Here is a 22,072-nt window from a genome sequence, read left to right as displayed (position 1 = left end):
GACTCAAAAGACAGGGAGAACTCAAACACTTTAACATCACTGACAGTGTCAGAGGGCAGAACCCCACTGGGGATGTCATTCTGGAGACAGACAGACAGACAACCCCTGATGGGTTGCACACAATTCCTGATGAGTTAGTGAATGTACAGCTACACACTAACAAAAGGACAGAGTGACTTTCAGCCAAGCAAGCCCAAAAATACAGAGGGTGCTTCAAGAAGTAGCTGACAGATTTAGGAGGAGGTGGAAGAAATCAGGGAGGGCTGCAGGGACATGGATAGAGGGGAAAATTTGAGCACAGGTGAGGGGAAGGCTGATAGGGACAATGCCTGGAGTGTTACAGCTGGAGTGTCACACAGCATCTAACAGGGATCCGGTGTCATGGTAGTGGGTAGCTTAGAGCACTCAGGATAAAGAGAGCTAAGATGCTCAACTATTCACAGAATTCCTTGTTTTACTCCCCTTCCCCAAGTTGTCCACTAGAAACTTCCCAGAAATTACTGTTAGGACTAAACAGTTCCATTCCAAACAAAGCCCAGGCATGTGTTAGCCCAGACAATAAACAAACACAGTAAGAATAACTGGATGAAACTCACAATTGAATCAGTTAATGGAAACAAAATAATCACAGGCTTTATCCCCATGACCAAGAATATCACACAACCTTTAGCTGACCAACTGAGACATGCTGTCACTTCATTTTGATGATGCAATCAGCTCTACACGGCTGATCCATGTACTGTGTGGGGACCTGCTGATAGCAGTGATGTTCTACAAAGCAGAAATGTGTAGCCATATGGAGCTCATTGCAAGAATGAGCCTCTCTTTACACTCCTGGTTGAATTTCTCACATATCCTCATTATCTGTTATTGAGCATTTGCAAGGATCTAATATTCTGAACCATGGAGCCAATTCCACTTTACTGTTCTCCAAAGCATTTCTACTCCACCAAAGATATTTTAGAGACATAAGTGTAAGTGGCATTTACTCCCTGTTGAAAAGATTTTAAAGTTTTATGTTTTTCCAACTATTTTTCCAGAGTTTAAACTAATATCTGTGTCATCTCTGAAATTCCCTACACAGCAATTTGATTTATAATGAGTTGTTTCTCAAGATTCAATGGGACCAAAGTGTTTCATGTGATTTTATGTTCCTTGTTTTACTGTCATGTCACTGCATCATGCATCTGAAGACTTAAACTTATCAAGTTACTGACAGGTTAAAAAAAATGTTTGCAGAATGTGTTCAAGTTACAGGAATCTGTTTCCTAAAATGACACAGTCTGATAATCTCTCTGTTCTTAAAGTAATCTAAGTCTCAGTTGCAAAATATTTCATATACGAAAGTTACTCATTCAGCATTTAAAAGCTGTAGTTGAAGAAAATCTCATGGTAAAATATACCCCCAGTAAATGTTATTTATCTAAAGCTGCTCAAGAGACAGTTTGGGTTAAAAAAAGAAAGCAATGGTGCAATGATTAATAATTAACCAGTTTCTAGTAACAGTTTTATTGAATTGGAAAGACAAACTGTCAGCTGCCCAGAAATTCACAATATTTTTATCACCCAGGTAGTATGAAAAATTGAACCTGAAAATTGGCACTATTTCTCCAGGCAGAAAAGTTTTCTTGGCAGTAGCCCAAGTTAATACAATAGGTCACAGAAAATAATCGTTTCCAGTCTAGTGTTTCAAAGGAACAGGGAAAAAAAATTACAGAAAAGACTGCATCCTTAGGGAAAAAAAAAAACAAACCAAAACAAAAACCAAGTCTTTTCATGCACACAGCAAAGCAGGACTCTAAAATGTTCATGCATGGGTTCATTTTCCCCTCCTTTTCTTTTTTTTTTTAATATACTTTTTAATCCTTTGGTGCTATAGGACTTCTGCCATCTCTGTTTAATAAGCACATTACATTTAAATAGCTTTCTTGAGTTCCAGTTCACCCACGTATTAAAACACACTGTGTTTCAGAGATGGGGTAATATTCTAAGCCCAAACTGTGTGGTTTTATGTTTTGCAAAGTAACATTACATCATATGGTTTATAATTACATTTTAATATTGATGCTGACAGTAGTCCACGAAAATGTGCATCTAGACTCTCAAGTCTGGAATTTTATGGTTTATCATAACTTGGTAATAGACACTCCTTAGCACCATTTTTCTTTGTTTTTAGCACAAAATGTTGGGGTTTTTTTCTCAGAAAGCTCCCAGTATATAATTTCAGCTGTGCTGAAATTAAAAAAAATCCAAAGATGCTTTATTAAAACCTAAAAATGGCTCAGATACTAAGGAACTAGTAAAATCCATGTACAATTGAGAGGGTTAATATTGTCTGTTACATGAAAGGAATGATGCAGGCACCAAAAGGTTTTACAGCTCTGAATGAGGGAAGGAAGGGTGTGGGGCAAGATGAGGAACTGAAGAGAAAGACCTGGGCATTTTGGAAAGCCTCTGCAAGCAAAGCTGTTAGAAATTATCAATGTGCCACGTGAAGTGTATGAAGAGGAAGAAAAAGCGTATTTAAGGAGAGGGGACCATTGCTAATGAGATTTCTGGTTTCCACTGTCAGCCCTGCTTCTCAAACGGTGCCAGCTGCCAGCTCACAGAAGGACAAGAGGAGTGCCAGCGCATGGCAGCAGGGAGAGCAGAGAGCAGGAGCAGGCAGCAGGCTGGGACACCACCTCTCTCTGGCCCCATCAAGATGCTCAGCCTGCTCAAGCTGCCTCCTGGAGCTTCACACTGTGACCCCACAGCATGCTTCTTCTCCAGTGCTAGGGATTACTCTGAGCAAGGTGAAAAGGACTGCCACAATCAAGGTGAAAATAGGGAGCAAGGTCAGGACGGAGGGGAGCTACACAGAGCATGGCAGGTGCATTCAGGAGGAACATATTCCCTGGGGAGATGCCTCAGGAAAGGGAGAGGTGAGGACACATCATCCCAGTCAGGACGGAAGCCTCTGGGGTGTTACTTCTGCTGCTTCTGGAACAGACCTCCCTAAGCCGCTCACAGGAATACATTTCAGAGTCAGCTTTTCCTTAATTAACATAGAGCCCCTCCCCTTACAATCATATTAAAAAAGCATTAATAAACTACACAAAAGCAACCTGAAAACACACACCCTATACCTCTTTGTGTCATAGGGAAACTGAAAGTTACTGTGACCAGCCAAGAAGAGCTGCTTTTCAGAGAGGGATATTTCCAGGCTGCACAGTTTCTGCACATTACTCACACAGCTGAACTATTCTCCTGCAAGGTCTAAAAATAAATTTGCTTTCAGATAAAGCTCAGTGTTGTAAATTTCAAACACACAGAGGAAGGTTCAGAAAGTCAGCATGGAAAAAATTATATTATCATAAAGAGAGCTCACATTTGAAGTTTAAAGAAGAAAGTTCACAGAGCAAGCGCTTCTTGTCTGGAACAGGTCAGATCAAGATTAATGGCTGGGTAATGTGACAGCTTCTGAGTACATGTACATGTATCTGTAGTCTACCATTAAATTTAAACAAACTGCCTCATTCTGGTTTAAAGAAGAATGTCTGCTCACTGTTTCATCTTTTCTGAAATTCTTTTACCTTCTTCTTTTAAAATATTTGCAAATCACTAATCCCTCTCAGTTTCTCTTCCCTTTGAGCAGCAGTGTCAGTGATGTCTCATGATGCACTCCAATTACCCCTACGCTTGTGACTCTCTAAAAAGCTTTTTCATCAAAAAAAAATACCACAGCTAAGTGTCAGGACTTTACGAAACTTGTGTGAACCACATCTTCCGCACTTACTAAGGCTCTTCACTAACACTGACTCCTCAGCTGGATTTATCACAGTCAGATGTGATAAAGACATGCAGTTTTAGAGGAGTGCTCCAGATTCTTCCTGGAATAATGTTTTCCCACTTTAGTTCCAAAAAGCGTATGTCTAATTGTACAAGCAGTCTTGCTGAACTATCTCCATCCAAATTCTAAACTGCAGTAGCTCAAAACTGAGATCTCCCTTCCCAGACTAGGTACAAAGGCAGCTTGGCTGACCCTCACGCAGCCACAGGTGCTGGAGCCAGCAGCATCACATCTGAAGAGAGAGTTTCTGCTAGTTTAGAGCCTGATATAAACAAACAGAACCCAGCTTTGACTGCCTAGATTCTACACTTAGAACTATTCTTCTTGTCAAGAATGATTATCTGCTCCCTATCTATGATGAACAGAACATGTGCTTACACAGTCATACTCAGCTCTTACAGTCTGGACCTTTTTAATGGGTTTGAAACGGTAAGTAGTGTTGATACACATACCAAGAAATTTTGACAGGACTGATAAAATCTTCAAAATCTGACTTTTAAGTCACCCTGGAGGATACATTAAATCTTGCTAAAAGGAAACTAGCTAAATGGGGAAGCTAAGAGCATTAATCCTTCCCAGGTAATATGGTAAACAGGGATACCCCGCTGGAGGCTGAGTGCAAATGCATGTCACATAGCACAAAAAGATTTGGGAAGGTGGTAAAGCAAGTCAGTGTAGCTGAACAACAGGGTATGAGGGGCTGTAGGAAGCAAACAAACGTCCTTCTGAAACCTAGTAGGAAGACTCATGACCTATTGCTGGCTCAATAGCTAAAAAAAAATCAACCCAAAACAAAAGCAAACTTAAACCACAACCGGGTAAGTCAAAATACAGCTTGCGAAATGACTGTGAGAAGACATGAGAACTAACCACAGCCCCTTTTTCAGATCTGAATGCAAAACCTGTCAATCTGGAAATAGATGATCAACAGATAAAAGCAGCACTTAGAGCAGAAAATAAGTATTTTGAGCTCTGCATACAGAGAGCCCAGAACCAAGAGAAGCTGACATGTCAGAACATTTCTTTATGAGGCACTGGTTGGATGATCCATTTTAAGTGGAGATTTCAGTGGAAAAGGCTACAGAGTGAACATATGAACAACAACAATTTGCACAGATCAGAAGATACTATGAAAGCATTTCTAAGGAACTCATGGATGAAACAGCACTGAGTAACTGCCTCTTTTAAAACTCCCTCAGAATCACAAGACTACAAAATGGCTTACACCATGACTATTTTATAAAGGGCCCCAAGAGAAAGCCAAAAAAAACCAAACCCCATGTAGTCTCAAATTGATAGAAATTATTGAGAAGAACAGTACTGGCAGACACATGGTAGTATGTTATATTAGGCAAGTCAACACAACTCACATGAAAGCATGAAAATATCACAAATGAAAAAGGAAAGTAAATACTAAGGAACTGAGAACATATCCTAACTTCAGTGGAATAAATATAAAATGCATCCATCGCATGACGACTGTTTTAATTTCTGGTCCATTTTTATAAGATTACTTGAGGACAGGAGAAGAGTAATAAATGGGGATGTAGGCTATTCCAGACAAGGATTGGTCCAGTACCCTCTGACCCTTCAGGCTGGAAAAGAGTTGCCTATGGTATAATGATAAAGGGTTTTATGCTACTTCAGATTTCACACATGTATAAAAATTGATTTTAACTGTTTATTCAAATAAAAGTGGTACAGTGTGTTAAATAAAATCAGCCATATGAGGTCAAAAGCATCTGAAAAGGGCATTTTTTGCATAACACATTCAAAGTCTGGAGCTCTTCCTCACAGGATGTTCAAAGTTTACATGGATCCACATAATAACTTACCAAATTCATGACATCAAATACAAGAATAAAAAATACATATTAAACTTCAGAGTCCAGCTTTTTATCTCAGGAAGCTCCCAAGCCAGGAAGATTTTTGGATGCCATCCAGATTTCTGGATGCCAGCAGAATAGCCTGCAGGAGTTTACTCCATGCATTTTTCTTCTCCTTATGCAGCACTGGCTGGTGGGTGCAGGTGGAAGGAGGACACGGGACTGTAGTTGAGCCTGTGGCCACTGCTGAGCTCTTCCTACACAAACAAGCTCTAGTGGCTGCTCTGGCTGCTATGCTACAGCCAGCTGCCCAGCACAGCCTAATATCCTGCAAAGGGACCCCGAACAGGGAAAACAGAATGGAGACAAAGTCATCTTACAGGAATTTTATTTCTCCCCTTCATACTTTTTTGGCTCACCTACCTTCTCGTACATTTATTCTACTACTTCCAAAGGTAGGGAGAGAAGGACCAACATGAGCAAGACATTTTGACAAAGTTCTGCTACGGGTTGGAGATAGTCTCCTCATACTTGCACCACTATAAGGCAGATCTTCATATTCCTCTCACTAAATGTGTCCAAAGGAAATATACCCCTGACAACATAAACCCCACAGTAGCACTACAGATTCAGACGTTTAGTAGCAGATCTGGTTTGATTCCCTTTTTGCACTGCCAGGAACTGAACACTGCTCTGACAGGTCAACTACTACAATTTAACTTCTCATAGAACACTTACAGGCAGACTGTCTGGATTGAAGGACCCAGCTGATTGTCCCCAAGGTTTGGTCCCTTAGGATTACAGATTATAAACACTGGTGTGTTTACTACGCAGAAGGGTGGAGGTCTGGTTGCTTTTGGAGGAGCAGTGGGATGAAGACAGGCTGGCTTAAAATTTGGTTTGCTTTCAAGTAATAACCTCTCTATAAAACTCTTTTTCTCAGCGTTTCAGATATTTGGTCCAGGTCTGAAAATGAGGTTCTCATTCTTTCCTAGAATCTCCTCAAATGAGAGCTGGCATCTCCCATTACATGGACTGCAGGCTCCAATAAATCATAGGATACAGTAAACTGAGCTGACTACTGAGTCTTATCCATAAGACCATATTTCTTTAAGTTTGTCACAACCTGGCAGGTAATCACAAAGAAAATGCCCTTGCTCCTGAGCTTATGGGAACCCTAGATATACAAAAAGTCCTGAAGTCATTCCTGCTTGACATCACACAAGCAGAGTCAGTATCTGCAACGAAGATAAACATATTCATGGTGGGAAAAAATCTGTTAAAATAAAATATGCAAATGCTTTCAGGCTTGCATGTCGTTGATATTTTGGAAAGGTTTTGTGCGCCCACGATGTTTCTCCTTTCAAGGATGGTAGGGGACGTGTCCAAATCATTACCTCAGCAGCTGCTATTCCAAATGGTGCTCCACAGCCCCAGAAATGAACAGCACCAACTTCTTTAAGTATGTAGCAGTGAATAAATCTGTTCTGAAATGTTTACTCTGGAACAGTCTGATCATCAAGGATGCAGAAAGTCAGCATCAGACTAAGTAACTGTTAGCACATAAATCCAGGATAACACTGCTTGTGTCATTGACATTTCTTGCAGTTCCTTAACTGGTTTAAGCATAAGTCTACCTAACCCCAAGCCTAAGCATAGAAAAGCTTTACATTTGGGGGATGTAAAGAAGTACATAGGAGAAAAAAAGGAATAAACAAAAAGAAATCTATCTAAATTTTACTGGCACAAAGCATTTCATAAACTGATTTAATAAAAAGAACCAAAAAGGTGTCAGACAAATTAGAACACACTATTAAACAAAACCTAAATAAGGTAAGCTATATGAATTGGGGAAAAAATACAGTAATTTCACGATTACAAGCCGCACTGACTATAAGCCACATCGCCGGGTGTTGGCAAACATTTCGTTCTTTGTCCATACACAAGCCGCACCCAATTATAAGCCGCTCTGTAATTTGCAGCGAGGACCCGCGTGCAACAAAGTTGCCAAATAGTAACAGAATCGTGGGATGGCGGGGTTTACTGGTTCGGCTCGGGCCATGCGGGTTCGGGGCTGCCGACAGGGCCAGGTGGCCCAGCTCGGCGCTGCTGCTCGGCGGGGCCGCTCGGGGTCGGCCGCCGCCGCCACTGGGCTCGCTTGCCCCGGCCCGGTGCAGCGCCACGGTGGCAGGTGGGCACAGAGCCCACCGGCACCCGCAGCGGTGGTGGGAGGCAGGGATGGAGCCCCCCTGCTCCTGTGGTGGGGACGTGGGGATGGGGGCCCCCCGCCTCCGCCCGAGCTGCGGGGCCAGCAGGAGGGAGCTCCCCTGCCTCCCCGCTGCCGTGCTGCCGGCACTGAGCCAGCTCCACCCGCCATGCAACAGAGTAACCAATTTGTAACAATCGCAAAATCCTGGGTTTTACTGGCAGGTGCTCTGCTCGGCACCCTGGCTTCCGGGGTTGGAAATGTCAGAAAATTATTCACATATTAGCCGCTCCTGAGTGTAAGCCACATTTCCGGTGTGTGAGCAAAATTTTGGTCTAAATGGTGCAGCTTGTAATCGTCAAATTACTGTACATCCTTTATATGAGGTAAAGTTCCCAATGAGGTCCAAGGAGGGACCACAATTCATATGCTGATGAACAAAGAATGTTTCCTGATAAATCTTCCATTCTTATTCTATTTAGACTTTAATTTTATTCATGATAGTAGTTGAGTGGTTCCATTTTTCTGCCTAATTTCTTCCCAGTTGTGAAACAGGTGCTGTGAAGATTAGTTAAGTATTTACAGGGTGATGAAAAAAAGAGTTTTTAAAGAAATCCTGCTGTTATCAAGATTTTAATCATATATCATAGTATTTCCAGTACTTTTGAAGTTAATATACTTCCTACAAACCCTAGACAGTGATGGAGTTTCCTTCTATAAAACACATCCCTTTCAGACAAATTTATGTACACTTATGCTTTCTAGATGCTTTGGACGCTTTCAATCAATACACTGCTGCCAGGAGTCAGTGTGCCATTTTCTAAAGCTACTTAAGAGGTGGAGCTGAAAGCCTTTTCCTGTAAAGTGAAAGTAAATTACACTACTCAATTACACTTACAATCATTTTATATTGAGTTTTTTCTTACTTAATTTTGGAAAAGTCTATTTTCATAAGCTTATTATGCATATTGATAAGTCAAATAAATTCTAAAAAAAAAAATCAGCCTGAATCAGACTTTCCTTCATTTTCATCACTTAGGCTACAGTACTTGCCAATAACTGTGAATAATATAAATTTTAAATTATGCTTTTCCTTGAATGTATTTATTACTGTCACATCTGAGCAAGAGGAAGAAATTGTAATACCAAGTGATGACACACACTCATCAAACCAAAAGAGATCAAAGGATCTAAAACAAACACAAGACAGAAAAGGTTTTCCACAAGCCAAAGTTCTCTGCAGCGACTCTTTAGAGACAATATGCCTCCTTCTTATCACTTAACAGAATTAAAGGAGAAATGGTTCAGGGGGTGGGGAGCAAATTCCTGCTATTTTCCTAAACATTCTCATTCCTTTTGGTTTCTTAAACATAGACATACATTTTGATACAGGTCATTAGTAAAAGTGTGCCAGTTCTTCACCATTTTGACTGTAGTTTACACATACTACCCTCATGTTCCTAGCATTTTTCAAGTTGCAAGATTTTTGTTCTCCCAATAGGCATTTATTCTATATTTATACATAAATCTCTGGCTTTTTCACCTGATTTCTATATAAATGTATTGTCAGCATAAGTGACACAGTAGTAATTATAATATCCTGTTCAACAACATTCAGCGAAGCAGACCTCCAGTCCTGACTGTATCTCTCACACGCCTATGAACACTTCTAACTAATAATGACTGTTTTGTTTAGCAAGGTTTTATTCTGAAATTAATCATCTTTTTATCTTTGTTCCATCCTTTTACAGTTAAACAATCATGTGATCAGCTCCTGGGCTAAACAACACAAAAATAAAAAAAAATAAAATAAAATAAATCCTTAAAAATGGCAGGTTCAGTTTTAAATTTCTGATGCCAGGAACGCATTCTGTCTCTGAAAAAAGGGAGCAATGAGCTTCCAAGAATATATCCAGCAGAAAGAAAAATGAAAGATGAGATGCTTAGTGTTACTCAACAAATGAGTACAATTAATGCTGTATTTCTACACCTTTTAAGTCAATGATCTGCATCACTGTAACATAACTGAACAATGTTCAGGAATAGCTGTTCCAGAATAACTATTCCATAATATTTCCATGTCTGAAAATATTTTTTTTCAGTATAGTTCTTACAACCTTTTTCCAAAATAGCTTTCATGTGCAAACAAGCTGATATATAACCTGTACACATTTGACATATTTTGTATTGCTAGAGGAAATCACACACTGTGTGTTGATTTCTTAAGTTGCCAGTGCTTAAAGATTTACTGTTATAATAATCATTAGAAATAATACACTTCACTCTGGTTTTGCACTTATACTTCATTTCTTCAAGCTTATTTTAAAAACCAATGGTATAAGGCAATTTAATGGATTTGGGAGGAGAGTTTCATGGGTTTTATTTCTTGGTGCTTATTGAAGGAACTAATACATCAATTCTGAAAGGAAATAAAACAATATTTTAGCAGTGTGCAAAAGCACTGGCCAGCCATGCTACCCAAAAGCACACCAGAAAACCTCATGTATTCACAATACTTCTTCAAATGCAGGAAAAATCACTCAAACTGCTATAGGGAAAGCCACCACAGAGGTCACTCCAGGCACCCTGTGGATGGAAATGCAGCTCTTGGAGAGTTCCATAAAACCCTGAAACTTCCTATCACAGAAATGCTATTGTATCACAAGTGTACAGTAATTTCACGAATACAAGCCGCACCAATTTGACCAAAATTTTGGTGGAAACCCGGAAGTGCGGCTAATATTCCGGGGCGGCTAATCTATTAACAAAATTCTAAAAGCTGCCAACACGGAAGTGAGAGCCCGCGGCAGCCCCAAGCCAAGCTGGAGCCCGGCCGGCCCCGGCAGAGGTGGGAAAGCCTGGCAGAGGCGGGGCCAGCAGTGTCGGGGGCGGGCGGCAGAGCCTGAGCCAGCATGGCGGGGGAGCCCGGGAGAACTGGGGCTAGCAGTGCAGGGGAGCATGGCAGAAGCAGGAAGGCCGGCGGGTGGGGCTGCCTGGCAGCGGGGGAAGCCCAGCATAATCGGGGCCAGCAGCGTGGGGGAGCCCGGCGGTGCGGGGGCCTGCAGTGCCAGCCAGGGCGAGGAAACGCGGCGGCGGTGCAGACGGGAGGGGGCGGCCGGCGAGCGTGGTGGCGGCGGCGGCAGCCCTGCCGGCGGGGCGAGCGAAAGCGCCGCCGCTCGCGAAAGCGCCGCCGCTCGCCGCGAAAGCGCCGCCGCTCGCCGCGAACCGCGAGCCGCGAAAGCGCCGCCGCTCGCCGCGAACCGCGAGCCGCGAAAGCGCCGCCGCGAGCCGCGAACCGCAAGCCGCGAGCCTCGAGCCGCGAGCCGCGAGCCGCGAACCGCGAGCCGCGAACCGCGAACCGCGAAAGCGCCGCCGCGAGCCGCGAACCGCGAGCCGCGAAAGCGCCGCCGCGAGCCGCGAACCGCGAGCCGCGAAAGCGCCACCGCGAGCCGCGAACCGCGAGCCGCGAAAGCGCCGCCGCGAGCCGCGAAAGCGCCGCGGGGCGGGCGCGGCGCGGGGCGGGCGCGGCGCTCGCGAGGCGCGGCGCGGGGCGAGCGAAAGCGGCAGCGGGGCGAGCGAAAGCGGCAGCGGGGCGGGCGGCGAGCCCGGCGGCGGCAGCCCTGCCAGCCGGGCGAGCGAACGCGGCAGCGGGGCGGTGCTGACGGGAGAGGGGGGCCAGCGAGCCCGGCGGCGGCGGCAGCACCACCCGGCCAGCCCCGCCGAGCCGTGGCGCTGAGCTGGGCCACCCGGCCCCGTCGGCAACCATGAGCGGGCCGAGCCTGCCTGGCCCCGCCCCGAGCCAGTAAAGCCCGCTATGCCGCGATCCTGTTACTAATTGGCCAATTTGTGAAAGCTGCGCACGGATTCTCGCGACGAACGAAAGTGCGGCTAATATTCGGGGTGCGGCTTATCTATTGACAAAGACAGCAACATTGTCGAGGCACCGGGGGTGCGGCTTATAATCCGTGCGGCTTGTATTCGTGAAACTACTGTACCTAAAATGCTACCACAGCACAGGACAATGCTTCACTTGGACTGTCACCTGTTGGTTCAGTTGGAGGAAAAGGGGCTGTAACCTAAGCTTTTGTGGCCAGGGACTGATGCTGTGCCTTACAGCTCATCCATGTGTGCACTCACTCAGAAACACCAGGTAAGGCATTCAACATTTTGTATCAGGTTTCCTCTCCCCCATGCTTAGGTGTATTCACCCACTACCAAAATGACCAGCAATTCCACATTAGAAAACCATACATTCCCACCCTGGTAAATAACATGGGTTGATATAGCCACCTGCTTTGTAAAGAGAGTTTGAGATCCTGATTCTTCTTTCTGTACAACCAAAATAAAAACATCTATTTTTTTTTGTCTACATAACTTTGTGAATATTCACCAATATAACATCTACTTACCTCCAGCCTCCAGTTAACTTTATTTCTCAATGGCTTACTGATTTAAGGCTGTTTTTAGTGTCATAACGGAGCAGGAGAAAAAAGTACGCCTGTCAGCCACTATTTCCATGGCTTAATATATCTTCCAGCCTTAAATTTCATCTGTGACAGTCAGGTCTATTTCACTATTTATAGTTATCTCTAAACTTAAGCAAAATTTCCAACATGCACCAATACATTAGAGATGAAGAAGCATGAGGAAGCTTAGAATTTAATTTGTCAATCCATTTTTTGTTAAGATATCAAAGGGTTCAATTTTTTTTCAGTAAATACATTTATCAACATGAAACATTCTAACTACATGCTTCAGACTGCAAAACAAAACAAATACAGAGTTATCACATCATGACACTAAAAGCTGTCTATCATCTTGGTTTGCCTGGCAGAAGATCAGGAGTTATGGAGAGTATGCTCCCTCAAGAAGAAGTTTAATTTAAATTTATAGAAATTACATATAATATAAGTCTTGTAGAGAATCCTTGGAAATTCATCACCAATTAACTGACCTGTTAGATATATCTACATATCGATATCTATATCTACATATCTATATCTATCATCTATATCTATCTATCTATATCTATATATCTATACATATAATATAAACCAATTGAATAGTAAATAAGTTATGTACTTGGATGAGGGGAATTTTACCATATAGCTTATAATAATTTGTCCCATCATAACAGCAGATGCTGCTTCAATGGAGACAGCATAAAAATACTCAGAAAAGCAACTACCCCATCCAGTAGCTGCTGATTTACCAACTCGATGAAGTGGGAAGAGAAGGGATCGAGCAGCTTGAAGGGTCAGGACTTAACACCTTGTCTTCATAAAGGGTTTTTCATTAACAAACCAAATCTTCTACAAATAATTAATTTAGTTTTATTACTCTTCTGTGCATTACAAAAATTTGATTGCAACATTCAAGTTTTTTGTAAAGCCCTAAATCTTGGAGCTTTGAGGAACCTTATATGAGAAATTCTGTTCTAGCTCTTGAAAGTTCATTAATTGCTAGCCTTAATATTGGAATCAGAAAGAATGAAATGTGATCCAGCTGTAGCTGGATCATAAATCCAGCTGGTTCATGTATTCACAAGGCAAAGGAGAAGAGGGAAAAAGCCTTTCAATCAAAAGAAGAAAGGGAGCTTGAGACAAATTTATATACTTTTCAATACAGCACATGATTAGTAAGATTTTCCTATCAGGTCTCCTTGAAACACAGGTGCAAGTTTCGGTTTTGTTTTTAACCTGCAGAACATAATGTCAGCATTCCGTATTTTAAACTCACCCCATTTCCTCCTCTCTTTTAGGAGCCCTTGGCTTTAGAACTCAGGACCTAGAAGTAAAGGTGTGCTGATTCAGCAGCAGTAACTCTACCAGCCCGACAGATAAGAACGGCAACGACAGGTCAGATCAGTAGATTATCTCCCACAGTGACTATCAGTGGATACATAAGGAAGTGCTAAAGAATACAGCAGCTTTATAGCGTACATATTTCACCGGCTTCCCAGCTTACATACAGCTCAGGGACCTCAGGCAGAGCTGGTATCGTCGTGCTTAACAGCACTAGATGGATCTTTCCCCTGCAAAGTTATCTAAATGTGCTAACAGCCCAGGTCAGCCACCAGTCTCTCTAATTTTCCCTGCCAAAGAGGTTCACAGTTAATGAATGTCTCTGTTCTAGGAAGTGCCTAACCCTCAACGCCTGGGCAGGAGAGGATATGGTTTGCTATTAGGTTATACATGCTTACACTCACTGTAACTGCTTAAAAATGGGACATACAAGGGCTGGTACTGTCTGTGCAGCCACAGCACTCTGGAATGTGCCAAAATATTACAGTGCTACATGCACAGAAAGGATGGGTTCAGCCACACAAAAAGTGGCACTCAACTGGCTTTAACAGCAACCATATCAACGCTATGGAAAAGCTGAAAATTGAGAATTGTACATGTCTCTCATGAAACTGAGAGTCTGGGTGTCTCATGATCCCCCCATAATTTCCTCTTTCCTTTGGGGAAATCTGATTTAGTTTATTGGGGAATTAAGGTGGAATCAGTGCAGCTTCACACAGTGGAAGAATATGACAGCAGATGTCCATGACTTTTGATGGCAAATTTAATGCTGAGAGAGCTCTTAGGCTTCTTTTGCTTTTGACCACAGCACACGTCCTCTGGCACACAGCACACTGCTGGAGGAGAGCTGCTTCTCCAGGGAACTTTTGCCTGCCTTTGCAATGGCTGTGACCCATATACCTGTACATGACATGTACTTGTCATTTTTTTCTTTGCCAGACACAAAGCCAAACATTGAACCAACTGATCTGTCAAGGTAACACAAATTTTTGGCAATTAAGTATCTGCTCAACAACTGAGCCACATTTTCAAACTGAGGTCTCCATCTCTTCTAACATCCATTTTTGTTCTGTGATGAAATAAAAAGTGAAACCACAAACATACCACTTCAAAAGCTACAAGTGATGTTTAAGCAGCCAACAAGAAGATGAGAAGGAAGGAGAAGAATAGCTACGTGACAAGCTTGTGGGAAGAAACTGAGAAATGTGACTTGACACGCAGGTCACAGCAGGTGACACGTGATTTACGGATGATAAGAAAGTGCCCACCTTGTACTTTCTACACTGTGGTGCAGCACAGTGGAAACTCCTTGTCTCTGTGGAATTGTCTCTGCCTGATAAAGATATCCTTAGAACAGATGTCTTATTTACTGAACTGATTCTTTTGTGATGACCTTGATCAATAATACCAGAAGCAAGGCATGTGATACTTGTGTAGTCTTCTGAATTTTAAAAACCCTTTAACCTCTCCTTACCTTACCAAATACATCAGCCTGCACTGCCAAATTTCCCTGGCAAACTTTGCACTGTGTTAATGTTATGGGAGCATTATTGCAACATCAGTTTCCTCCTGCAGGGATACACTCACCCTCCAGCCCTGGGATTTGGACTATTGCTGAGTACAAAAGGGTGATGAAACAATTATTGCTGAATTCTGCATGATTCATAGTTGGTAATAACCACCTCTAAATGCAACATTCAAATTTACATTCTCATAATCAAAGGTCAGAAAAAAGACAGAAAGAATGAGTCATTATTCATAGCAGTTAAAACTATACCTTTACACTGCATCCTGTATAATTCTTAGAAAAACTGTGACTACACCTGTAAAAAATGTGATATATATAGAATTACAGATTTATAGCTTCTTGTATAAATCCTGCTACATTTCCCTGCAACAAAAGATTTTTCATGCAATATTAATGTGCCATTCCCTAACACAGAGTTCTCCAAATATTTAATCTCCTCAGTATCTCTTCCTTTGGTAGAAAAACGAGTGACAACAGACTGGCTCCCCAGCATGGGAACAGCTTCTGCCAGCATTCAATATTGTAAGAGAGGCCAATCCAGCCAGTGCTGCCCTTTAGCCAAAGGTATGTATATAAACAAATCAACTTTGAAAAAAGATTTTTTTGGGGGGGTCTAAAACCCCAGGTTTAAGACTTACCTATGTACCACAGTAGCTGAATTATTATGATTTCAGACATGTAAAATATTATGGACATGGGGATACTAAAGGCTTCATTGTAACACTCACCAATGCAAAAATATTCCTGCCTACAATCACTCAGCATTTGGCATATGTAAGCTTTCTTAGAACCATCAAACAGGAGGCAAGAACTCCAACAGAACGGATTTCCAAAAAGGTCATCAGCATGACAGCATGAAAGACTGTTCACCTGACCCTCCACATATGTCTGTAAGACAAGCAGATCCTTAAGAAGAACAAGACTTTTGCTTTACAGAGCATGAGTGCTTATAAGCTAAATTGTGAAGCAGACATGTATTGTACTAATTCCCAGGCTATTATATTCTCAAATGATCACAGCCTACATGTTCAGTAACTAACTGTTGAATCGATCATTACATCAGAATGGAGTACTATGGCATTTTTCTCTTTTGAATTTTTATTATTTTTAATAAGAATGGTGAGTTCTTTGTAATCATCTAATACAAAAGACTTCAGCTTTAATTTAGAGGAAGAACACTTTGGCCAGCAGAAACTTGGCATGAAGAACAGAAATATTAAAAAAAACCCTTATTGCCCATTTAAAAATCAAAAGCAGCACCTTATCAGCATGATTTCAATAGTTTTCATGTGCCAGTATCACAACACTATTTCTATTAAATCATTAAGAATAAACATCTATTTTCATTTACTAATCTTTTTCCCAATTAGAATCCCTCTGAATCTCTGTACAATAGTAATTTCATTTCTTCCCACTTGCTTGCATCTTAATTAAAATCGGTCCATGTTGACTTTCATTTTTATAATATATCTGCCTATTTCACATCACAGCACCTTCATGACCCCCAGAGAGTCATGAGCCTTTAATATTTTATTTTGACCTTGTTAAGTTACTGGAACCATCAAAGATTTTTCTTCTTCCCTTGATAAGCATTTTTTAATCCTTGTCAAAATGTAGAGGGTGTGTAAAAACCCATTGTTGAGAACTATGCTTTCTTTAAACAACTCATGTTCATTTATTTTAAAAAAAACTCAACAATTTGCTGCCTTTAAATTTTATTGAAAGTAACAGTTTATGAATGATAAATTTAATTATTAATTAAATAAGGATCACTTCTTAAATTATACTTAAAGGCCTTTTTCGCTGAACTTTGAGACAGAAAAAGTCTGATTTTCAATTGAAACAAAAATAGCATCAATAATCAGTGACTTTATTTTGTAACAGTCTTCTATACAGTAGTTTGCAAAAAGAGGGGGTTGGGGGAAGAAGCAGCTATCTTTCATTAGAGCAGTGGACCCAGGTGAAAAGTAAAAATGCCCTGACAAAACACACAAGCCCTTCTCAGCCTGTAGCAGAAAGCTTGGCTGTGTGTTTCAACTCCATCACCTGCTCTACTGACAGGTATTATTCAAAATGCTTACAGCACATGAAAAAGCACCAATTCAGATGAGAAGCAGAAAGCTGCTGAGCTGTCCCTTCAACTAACACCTGCAGACTTGTCTTTGGAGCTCTGAGAAGAAACAAAACACTGGGTACACTGGCACGTACATTTACATATTTGCCTTGGGTTCTCACCCAAATTCTTGCAGTGTTACCACTCTCACAGCACAGGATCAGGCTCATGCAAAGGTTTTGGCACAGTCTGAGTCCTGTTGTTGGAGGCAGCCTGATTAGATGTTATCATTTATCAGGTTTGTATTTGCATTTACCTTCGGTGTGGACCCTTACCTGACAGGCAGCCCAAGCTATCTAACCCATCCACCACCACAGGGAGTGTATCTGGCACAAGACTCCTCAAGTAGAATGGCAGCTTTAAAAGCCAGCTGGCATTTATAGCCACTTTGTACTAACTTTGGATGGCACAACTGCACAAAGAAATACAGTGCCTAGAAATCCTATTGCACCGAGCCTAGGTGGGAAACACACTGCATTTGCTGCTTCTTTGAGAAGCAAAGCAGGCACAGCCACAAAGGTCTCTTCACTCAAGCTTCTATTTACATTCCAAAAAGTCAAGTCTCAAGTTCATCAATTCTGTATAATCAGTATTTGGCTACTGGGTGGAGGAAACTGGAGGCAGCCAGCAACAAAGTGGGAGAGGTGGATTGCTTGCCAGGAAAAATCCAAGAAGTTTCAGTACCAGAAAAAAAGTTTTTAAAAAGAAAGGTTATAATGAGTGAGAATAAGGTTCAATACTAAGATGGGGACTGGCAAGGGAATGACTATTTTAAGGAGACTGCAGCATGAAGGAAAGCATAAAAACATGCACAGTTTTCTTTAGAGGACAGGAGAGAAAGAAAAGATGCTCCTTGCAGTTAAATCAGCACTTCATCTAGGGAGAAGAACAAAATTCAGGGGTTTGCAATGAATACAGCTAATAGATCACCTGGGTATGTGTTAAAGAAGAGATTACAGGAAACTAAAGTGGAATTCCCAGTGGAAGTAATTATAATTTCAGCTTTTTATACCATGTGCAGATTTATCCAAGGTCCAAAGAAGAATACTTAATCTAATTGCTTACCATGCCCCCTTCTTTCCCCCAGCATATTACTCTTCTTTCTCCCCCATCCACTTCAAATGTAACAGCTGGTGGTCAGGGCAGCTTAAGTTCTGTTACCAAAAGCAGAGAGCTTGAAGAAATGATATATGAAGAAATACAGTACAAATACCCATGGCTCTCCTGTAGATTTTGTTACCAGGGAGGGCCAGCTTACTGAAAAAAAGTCCTTCATAGGCTTCTGTCAGATGGGGCCTGTAACAAGAACCTAACATTATTGAACCTGTAATTAGCAGCCTCACAGTGGCTCTTGAGATGAGTACACAGACCACAGACACAAGCTCTGAAGAAGGGACTGATCCTCCAGCTGTGAAATCAAAGGAGCAACAGCCTCCTAAGTATGAATATTTGCTTTACCATTAGTGGATAGCTGAAGTCATAGCTCTCCATGCATGTTAGCTCCCCATCTGTAAAACAGCTACAGCTCAGCACACTGCCATGACACTGCCCAGGTAGTGCTTATAAAAAACCACTCCAGAACAGAACCAGATTCTGACCTTTAATGTAGACACAAGTTCAAGTGAAGACTTGTACATTTATAGAAATATAAGTGGGCAAGCAGAATATCTACACCATAAAATTCTTGGGCACCTTCCTCACACTAAACACATTTGAACTGTTTAACTTTCTCATTGACACGAATTGGCAGGAATTGAAGCAGAAATGCTACATCACAAATGGTCACTTGTAGTAACACATTCTCGAGCTTTGGCAGCATTCATAAGTAGTGGTAGAGTGGAGCTCTGCAGCGTGGTATTCTGCTATCAACCTTTCAACCTCAAACTTCACTTCCTTTTTCTACTAGTAGAATGTACTGTGGCAGTATAACTTCCCCTCTTCTGTGGAATAAAAATAATTATACTATTTGGAAATCTTCATATTGGCATGTTAAGCACAAATATAAATTCTACCAAATTAAATTTTAAGGCAAGACTGTTTGTTTAGACCATGTAAACAAAATGCTGTAAGACTGGCTGCATTCTGAGAACTTAAACCACAGACAGCCACAATACAGCTGCACATAGTCAGATATGGTGTGTCTGCTAATATTGGCAACTTAATCATGTTGCAGCAAATTTAACTGCTAGTTAGTATATACATAGAAAAATATACATTGGATGAAGTGGAACAAAACCAAAAACCATTCCAAGGTCATAAGTTATGAAAGTCAAGGGCACTTATGCTTTATAAAGAATTTGACAGTATTTATTAGTTGTACTACTGTGGCACCTAAGAGTCCCAGGCATGGGCCAGTGCTCATGCTAGCAAAAACACAAAACAAAAGATAAACCACAAACTGTTGTAGGCCAGAGCCAAGGACTTCATGCAAAGCAGGCTACTGTCAAATGTCAACTCCTGATGTACATCTTTTAATGAAGGACATTAAAAGCCTAGATCTCAGTTCCTTGGCTGGATGTTACTTTTGGCACTGGATTTACCTGGTGAGCAGGAGGCCACCTGGAGTTGGATAACATCAACTGCTCGCACCAAGGATGTACCTGAACTCCCACTCTTCCCTGCATTTCAGGCATTTGAACCAACACTGCAGGGGATGTACATCTCTCCATTCACGGGACGGATCCTGAAGTCCAGGTTTAGTAAAGCTAGAGGGGTTTCAGAGGTATGTATTCAGTGTGTTTCTGCAGACACTGAGGCAGTATGCAGGAAAGACCATGAGATTCATGGAGCAAGCAATCTGCACACTTCCTCCAAGCTGGGGACTTGCTTCTGCAGCTTAATGGTTAAAGCATCAAAGAAGAGAGTTACAGGTTCCAGTCTGGGCTTTTAAAGTTGTTTCTGGTTTTATCACATAACTTAGATGTAAAAATATACAAATGATGCATAAAATAAAACCACGTTGCCCAAATGAGTACCTTCACTAATAAGCCATAAAGTTGGCTGGATTCATGCTTATTTTTATTCTGGTCTTGCAACTTTTGCATCGTGAACGTGAACACAAGGCAGAATTTCTTATGCCTACTTCTTTCAGATGCTTCCAAGTTAAGGCAATAAGGGCTTGCAATGGTTGTGGTTTTTTGTTAAAACTTTAAAAAAAATGTTTTTAGGATCTAGTTCCTTCTTTGGATCTGTTTGTAAGTGTTGAACATTGGCACAGTGGCATAGAATATGTTGTGCAAGTTGCATACATTGTCTTTAAAAAAACCGTAGTTGCTCAATGGCCTTTACATTTATTTATATTTTCCTAGAGTTGTATTGATAGTCAGAGGAGCTTGTCTGATATTCACAGCACACATTGCTATGTTTAAGAAATGCTCTTAAAAATCTCAGTCTGGCACCTCAAATAAAACACTGAGTCACAAGTCCCTTGAACCCTTAAGTTGTTCATGCTTCTATTTACTCCTTCAGCCCACTAAAATGCCAGGATGTTACCTTACTCTCAGCCAATTTCTCATAACTTAAATATTACAGCAACTGCTCGTGAGCTAAGCAGCAGGCAGTGGTGCCCTTGGATCACTGCTTCCAATTTCAGGCTGCCTCGGTTAAAAAGGCACCTTAAGTTTTCTGCCTTCCCGCGGGTCTGCAGCGCAGCCAGCCCCCCACCGTGAGCTCCGCACCGTCTGCCACCCAGCATTCCCAAAACCCAGCGCAGCCACAAGCTCCTCACACCCGCGGCCGAAACCCTGGGGCAGTCCGTCACCTGCAGCATGTTTAATCTGTTCCCAGTCCTGTGGAAGTACCGAAGACGCGAGGTGTGCCACAACACCCTCCAAGCGGCACGCCTGGCCACCCCCGCCCGCCCCAGAGCACCACGACGCGCCGGGCGCGATGCGAGCCGGTCCCGGACCGCGGGGACCACGGCAGAGGATGCGCGCTGGCCTCTGAGCGCCCTCCTCACCGCGAGCCCCGCGGCGGGAGCTCCCGGGAACCGGAGGGATGCTGCTCCTCCGGCAAGGGAGCCGGGAGCGGGGGCTCCCCTCTCCGTCACCCCACACAAAGGCACGGCAGGGCGGCGGGGAGGCGAACCGGGCCCCGCCGCGCTTCCCCCGTCCCGGCTTCCCCTTTCGGTGCCGCCGGAGGGCCAGCGGACCCCGGGCAGGGGCATCGCCGCCCCGGGGAGCGCCCACCCGGGGCTCGGGGAGCGCCCGCCGCGCGGTCGGGGCGAGCGGGACGGCGAGGCGCTCTGCGCACAGGTAGCTCCCTGCTAAAATGGAGGGAGGGGAGAAATGCGGCGCTCGCTGGAAAAACTTACCGGAGGAAACCGACGAGCCGGACAAACTGGAGTTGCTGGATGCGGCCATGGTCCCTCCTCCTCGCCCCTTAGCTGCGAGCCCCTCGTCGGTCCCCGCTGCTGTCCGGCCGCCGCTGCCGCCAGCCCATCGCAAAGTGCCGGAGCCGCGCCGCGCCGAGCCGCCGCCGCAGCCCGGGCTGAGCTCCCCGCGCCGCCGGGGAGCAGGAGGCGGCGGCGACCCGCCGAGCGCTGCCGGCCGCTCTCCGGGGCTGGGCGAAGCCGCTCGGCAGGTCAGGCAAGGGGCCCCGCGGCGCTTCCAGCGCCTCTCTCCGCCCTGGGGAGCAGGGCTTACCTTGTGACGGGGACGCGAGAGCCGCCCTGCCAGCGCCTTCCCTCGCCTCCTCCCTTCCCTTCCCGTCCCTTCCCTTCCCCGCCTCCTCGCGGGCAGCGCTGACAGCCCGCCGGGGGGACC

At 43.3% G+C, this 22,072-nt stretch overlaps 1 protein-coding gene across 1 annotated transcript in view; it reads right to left on the bottom strand.

The window, feature by feature from the left end:
* The window catches only part of CHN2 (chimerin 2), a 161,282-nt gene extending 139,531 nt beyond the window's left edge, over positions 1–21,751 (bottom strand). Inside the window, exon 1 of the mRNA XM_033053813.2 lies at positions 21,622–21,751. Coding sequence (XP_032909704.1) covers positions 21,622–21,670 — 49 coding nt within the window. The 5' untranslated portion in view covers positions 21,671–21,751. The remainder of the gene's footprint in view (positions 1–21,621) is intronic.
* Positions 21,752–22,072: the final 321 nt, after the last annotated feature.

The sequence above is a fragment of the Catharus ustulatus genome, chromosome 1 (genome assembly GCF_009819885.2).
Source record: "Catharus ustulatus isolate bCatUst1 chromosome 1, bCatUst1.pri.v2, whole genome shotgun sequence".
NCBI classification, from domain to species: Eukaryota; Metazoa; Chordata; class Aves; order Passeriformes; family Turdidae; genus Catharus; species Catharus ustulatus.
This window is presented reverse-complemented; position numbering and strand designations above follow the sequence as displayed.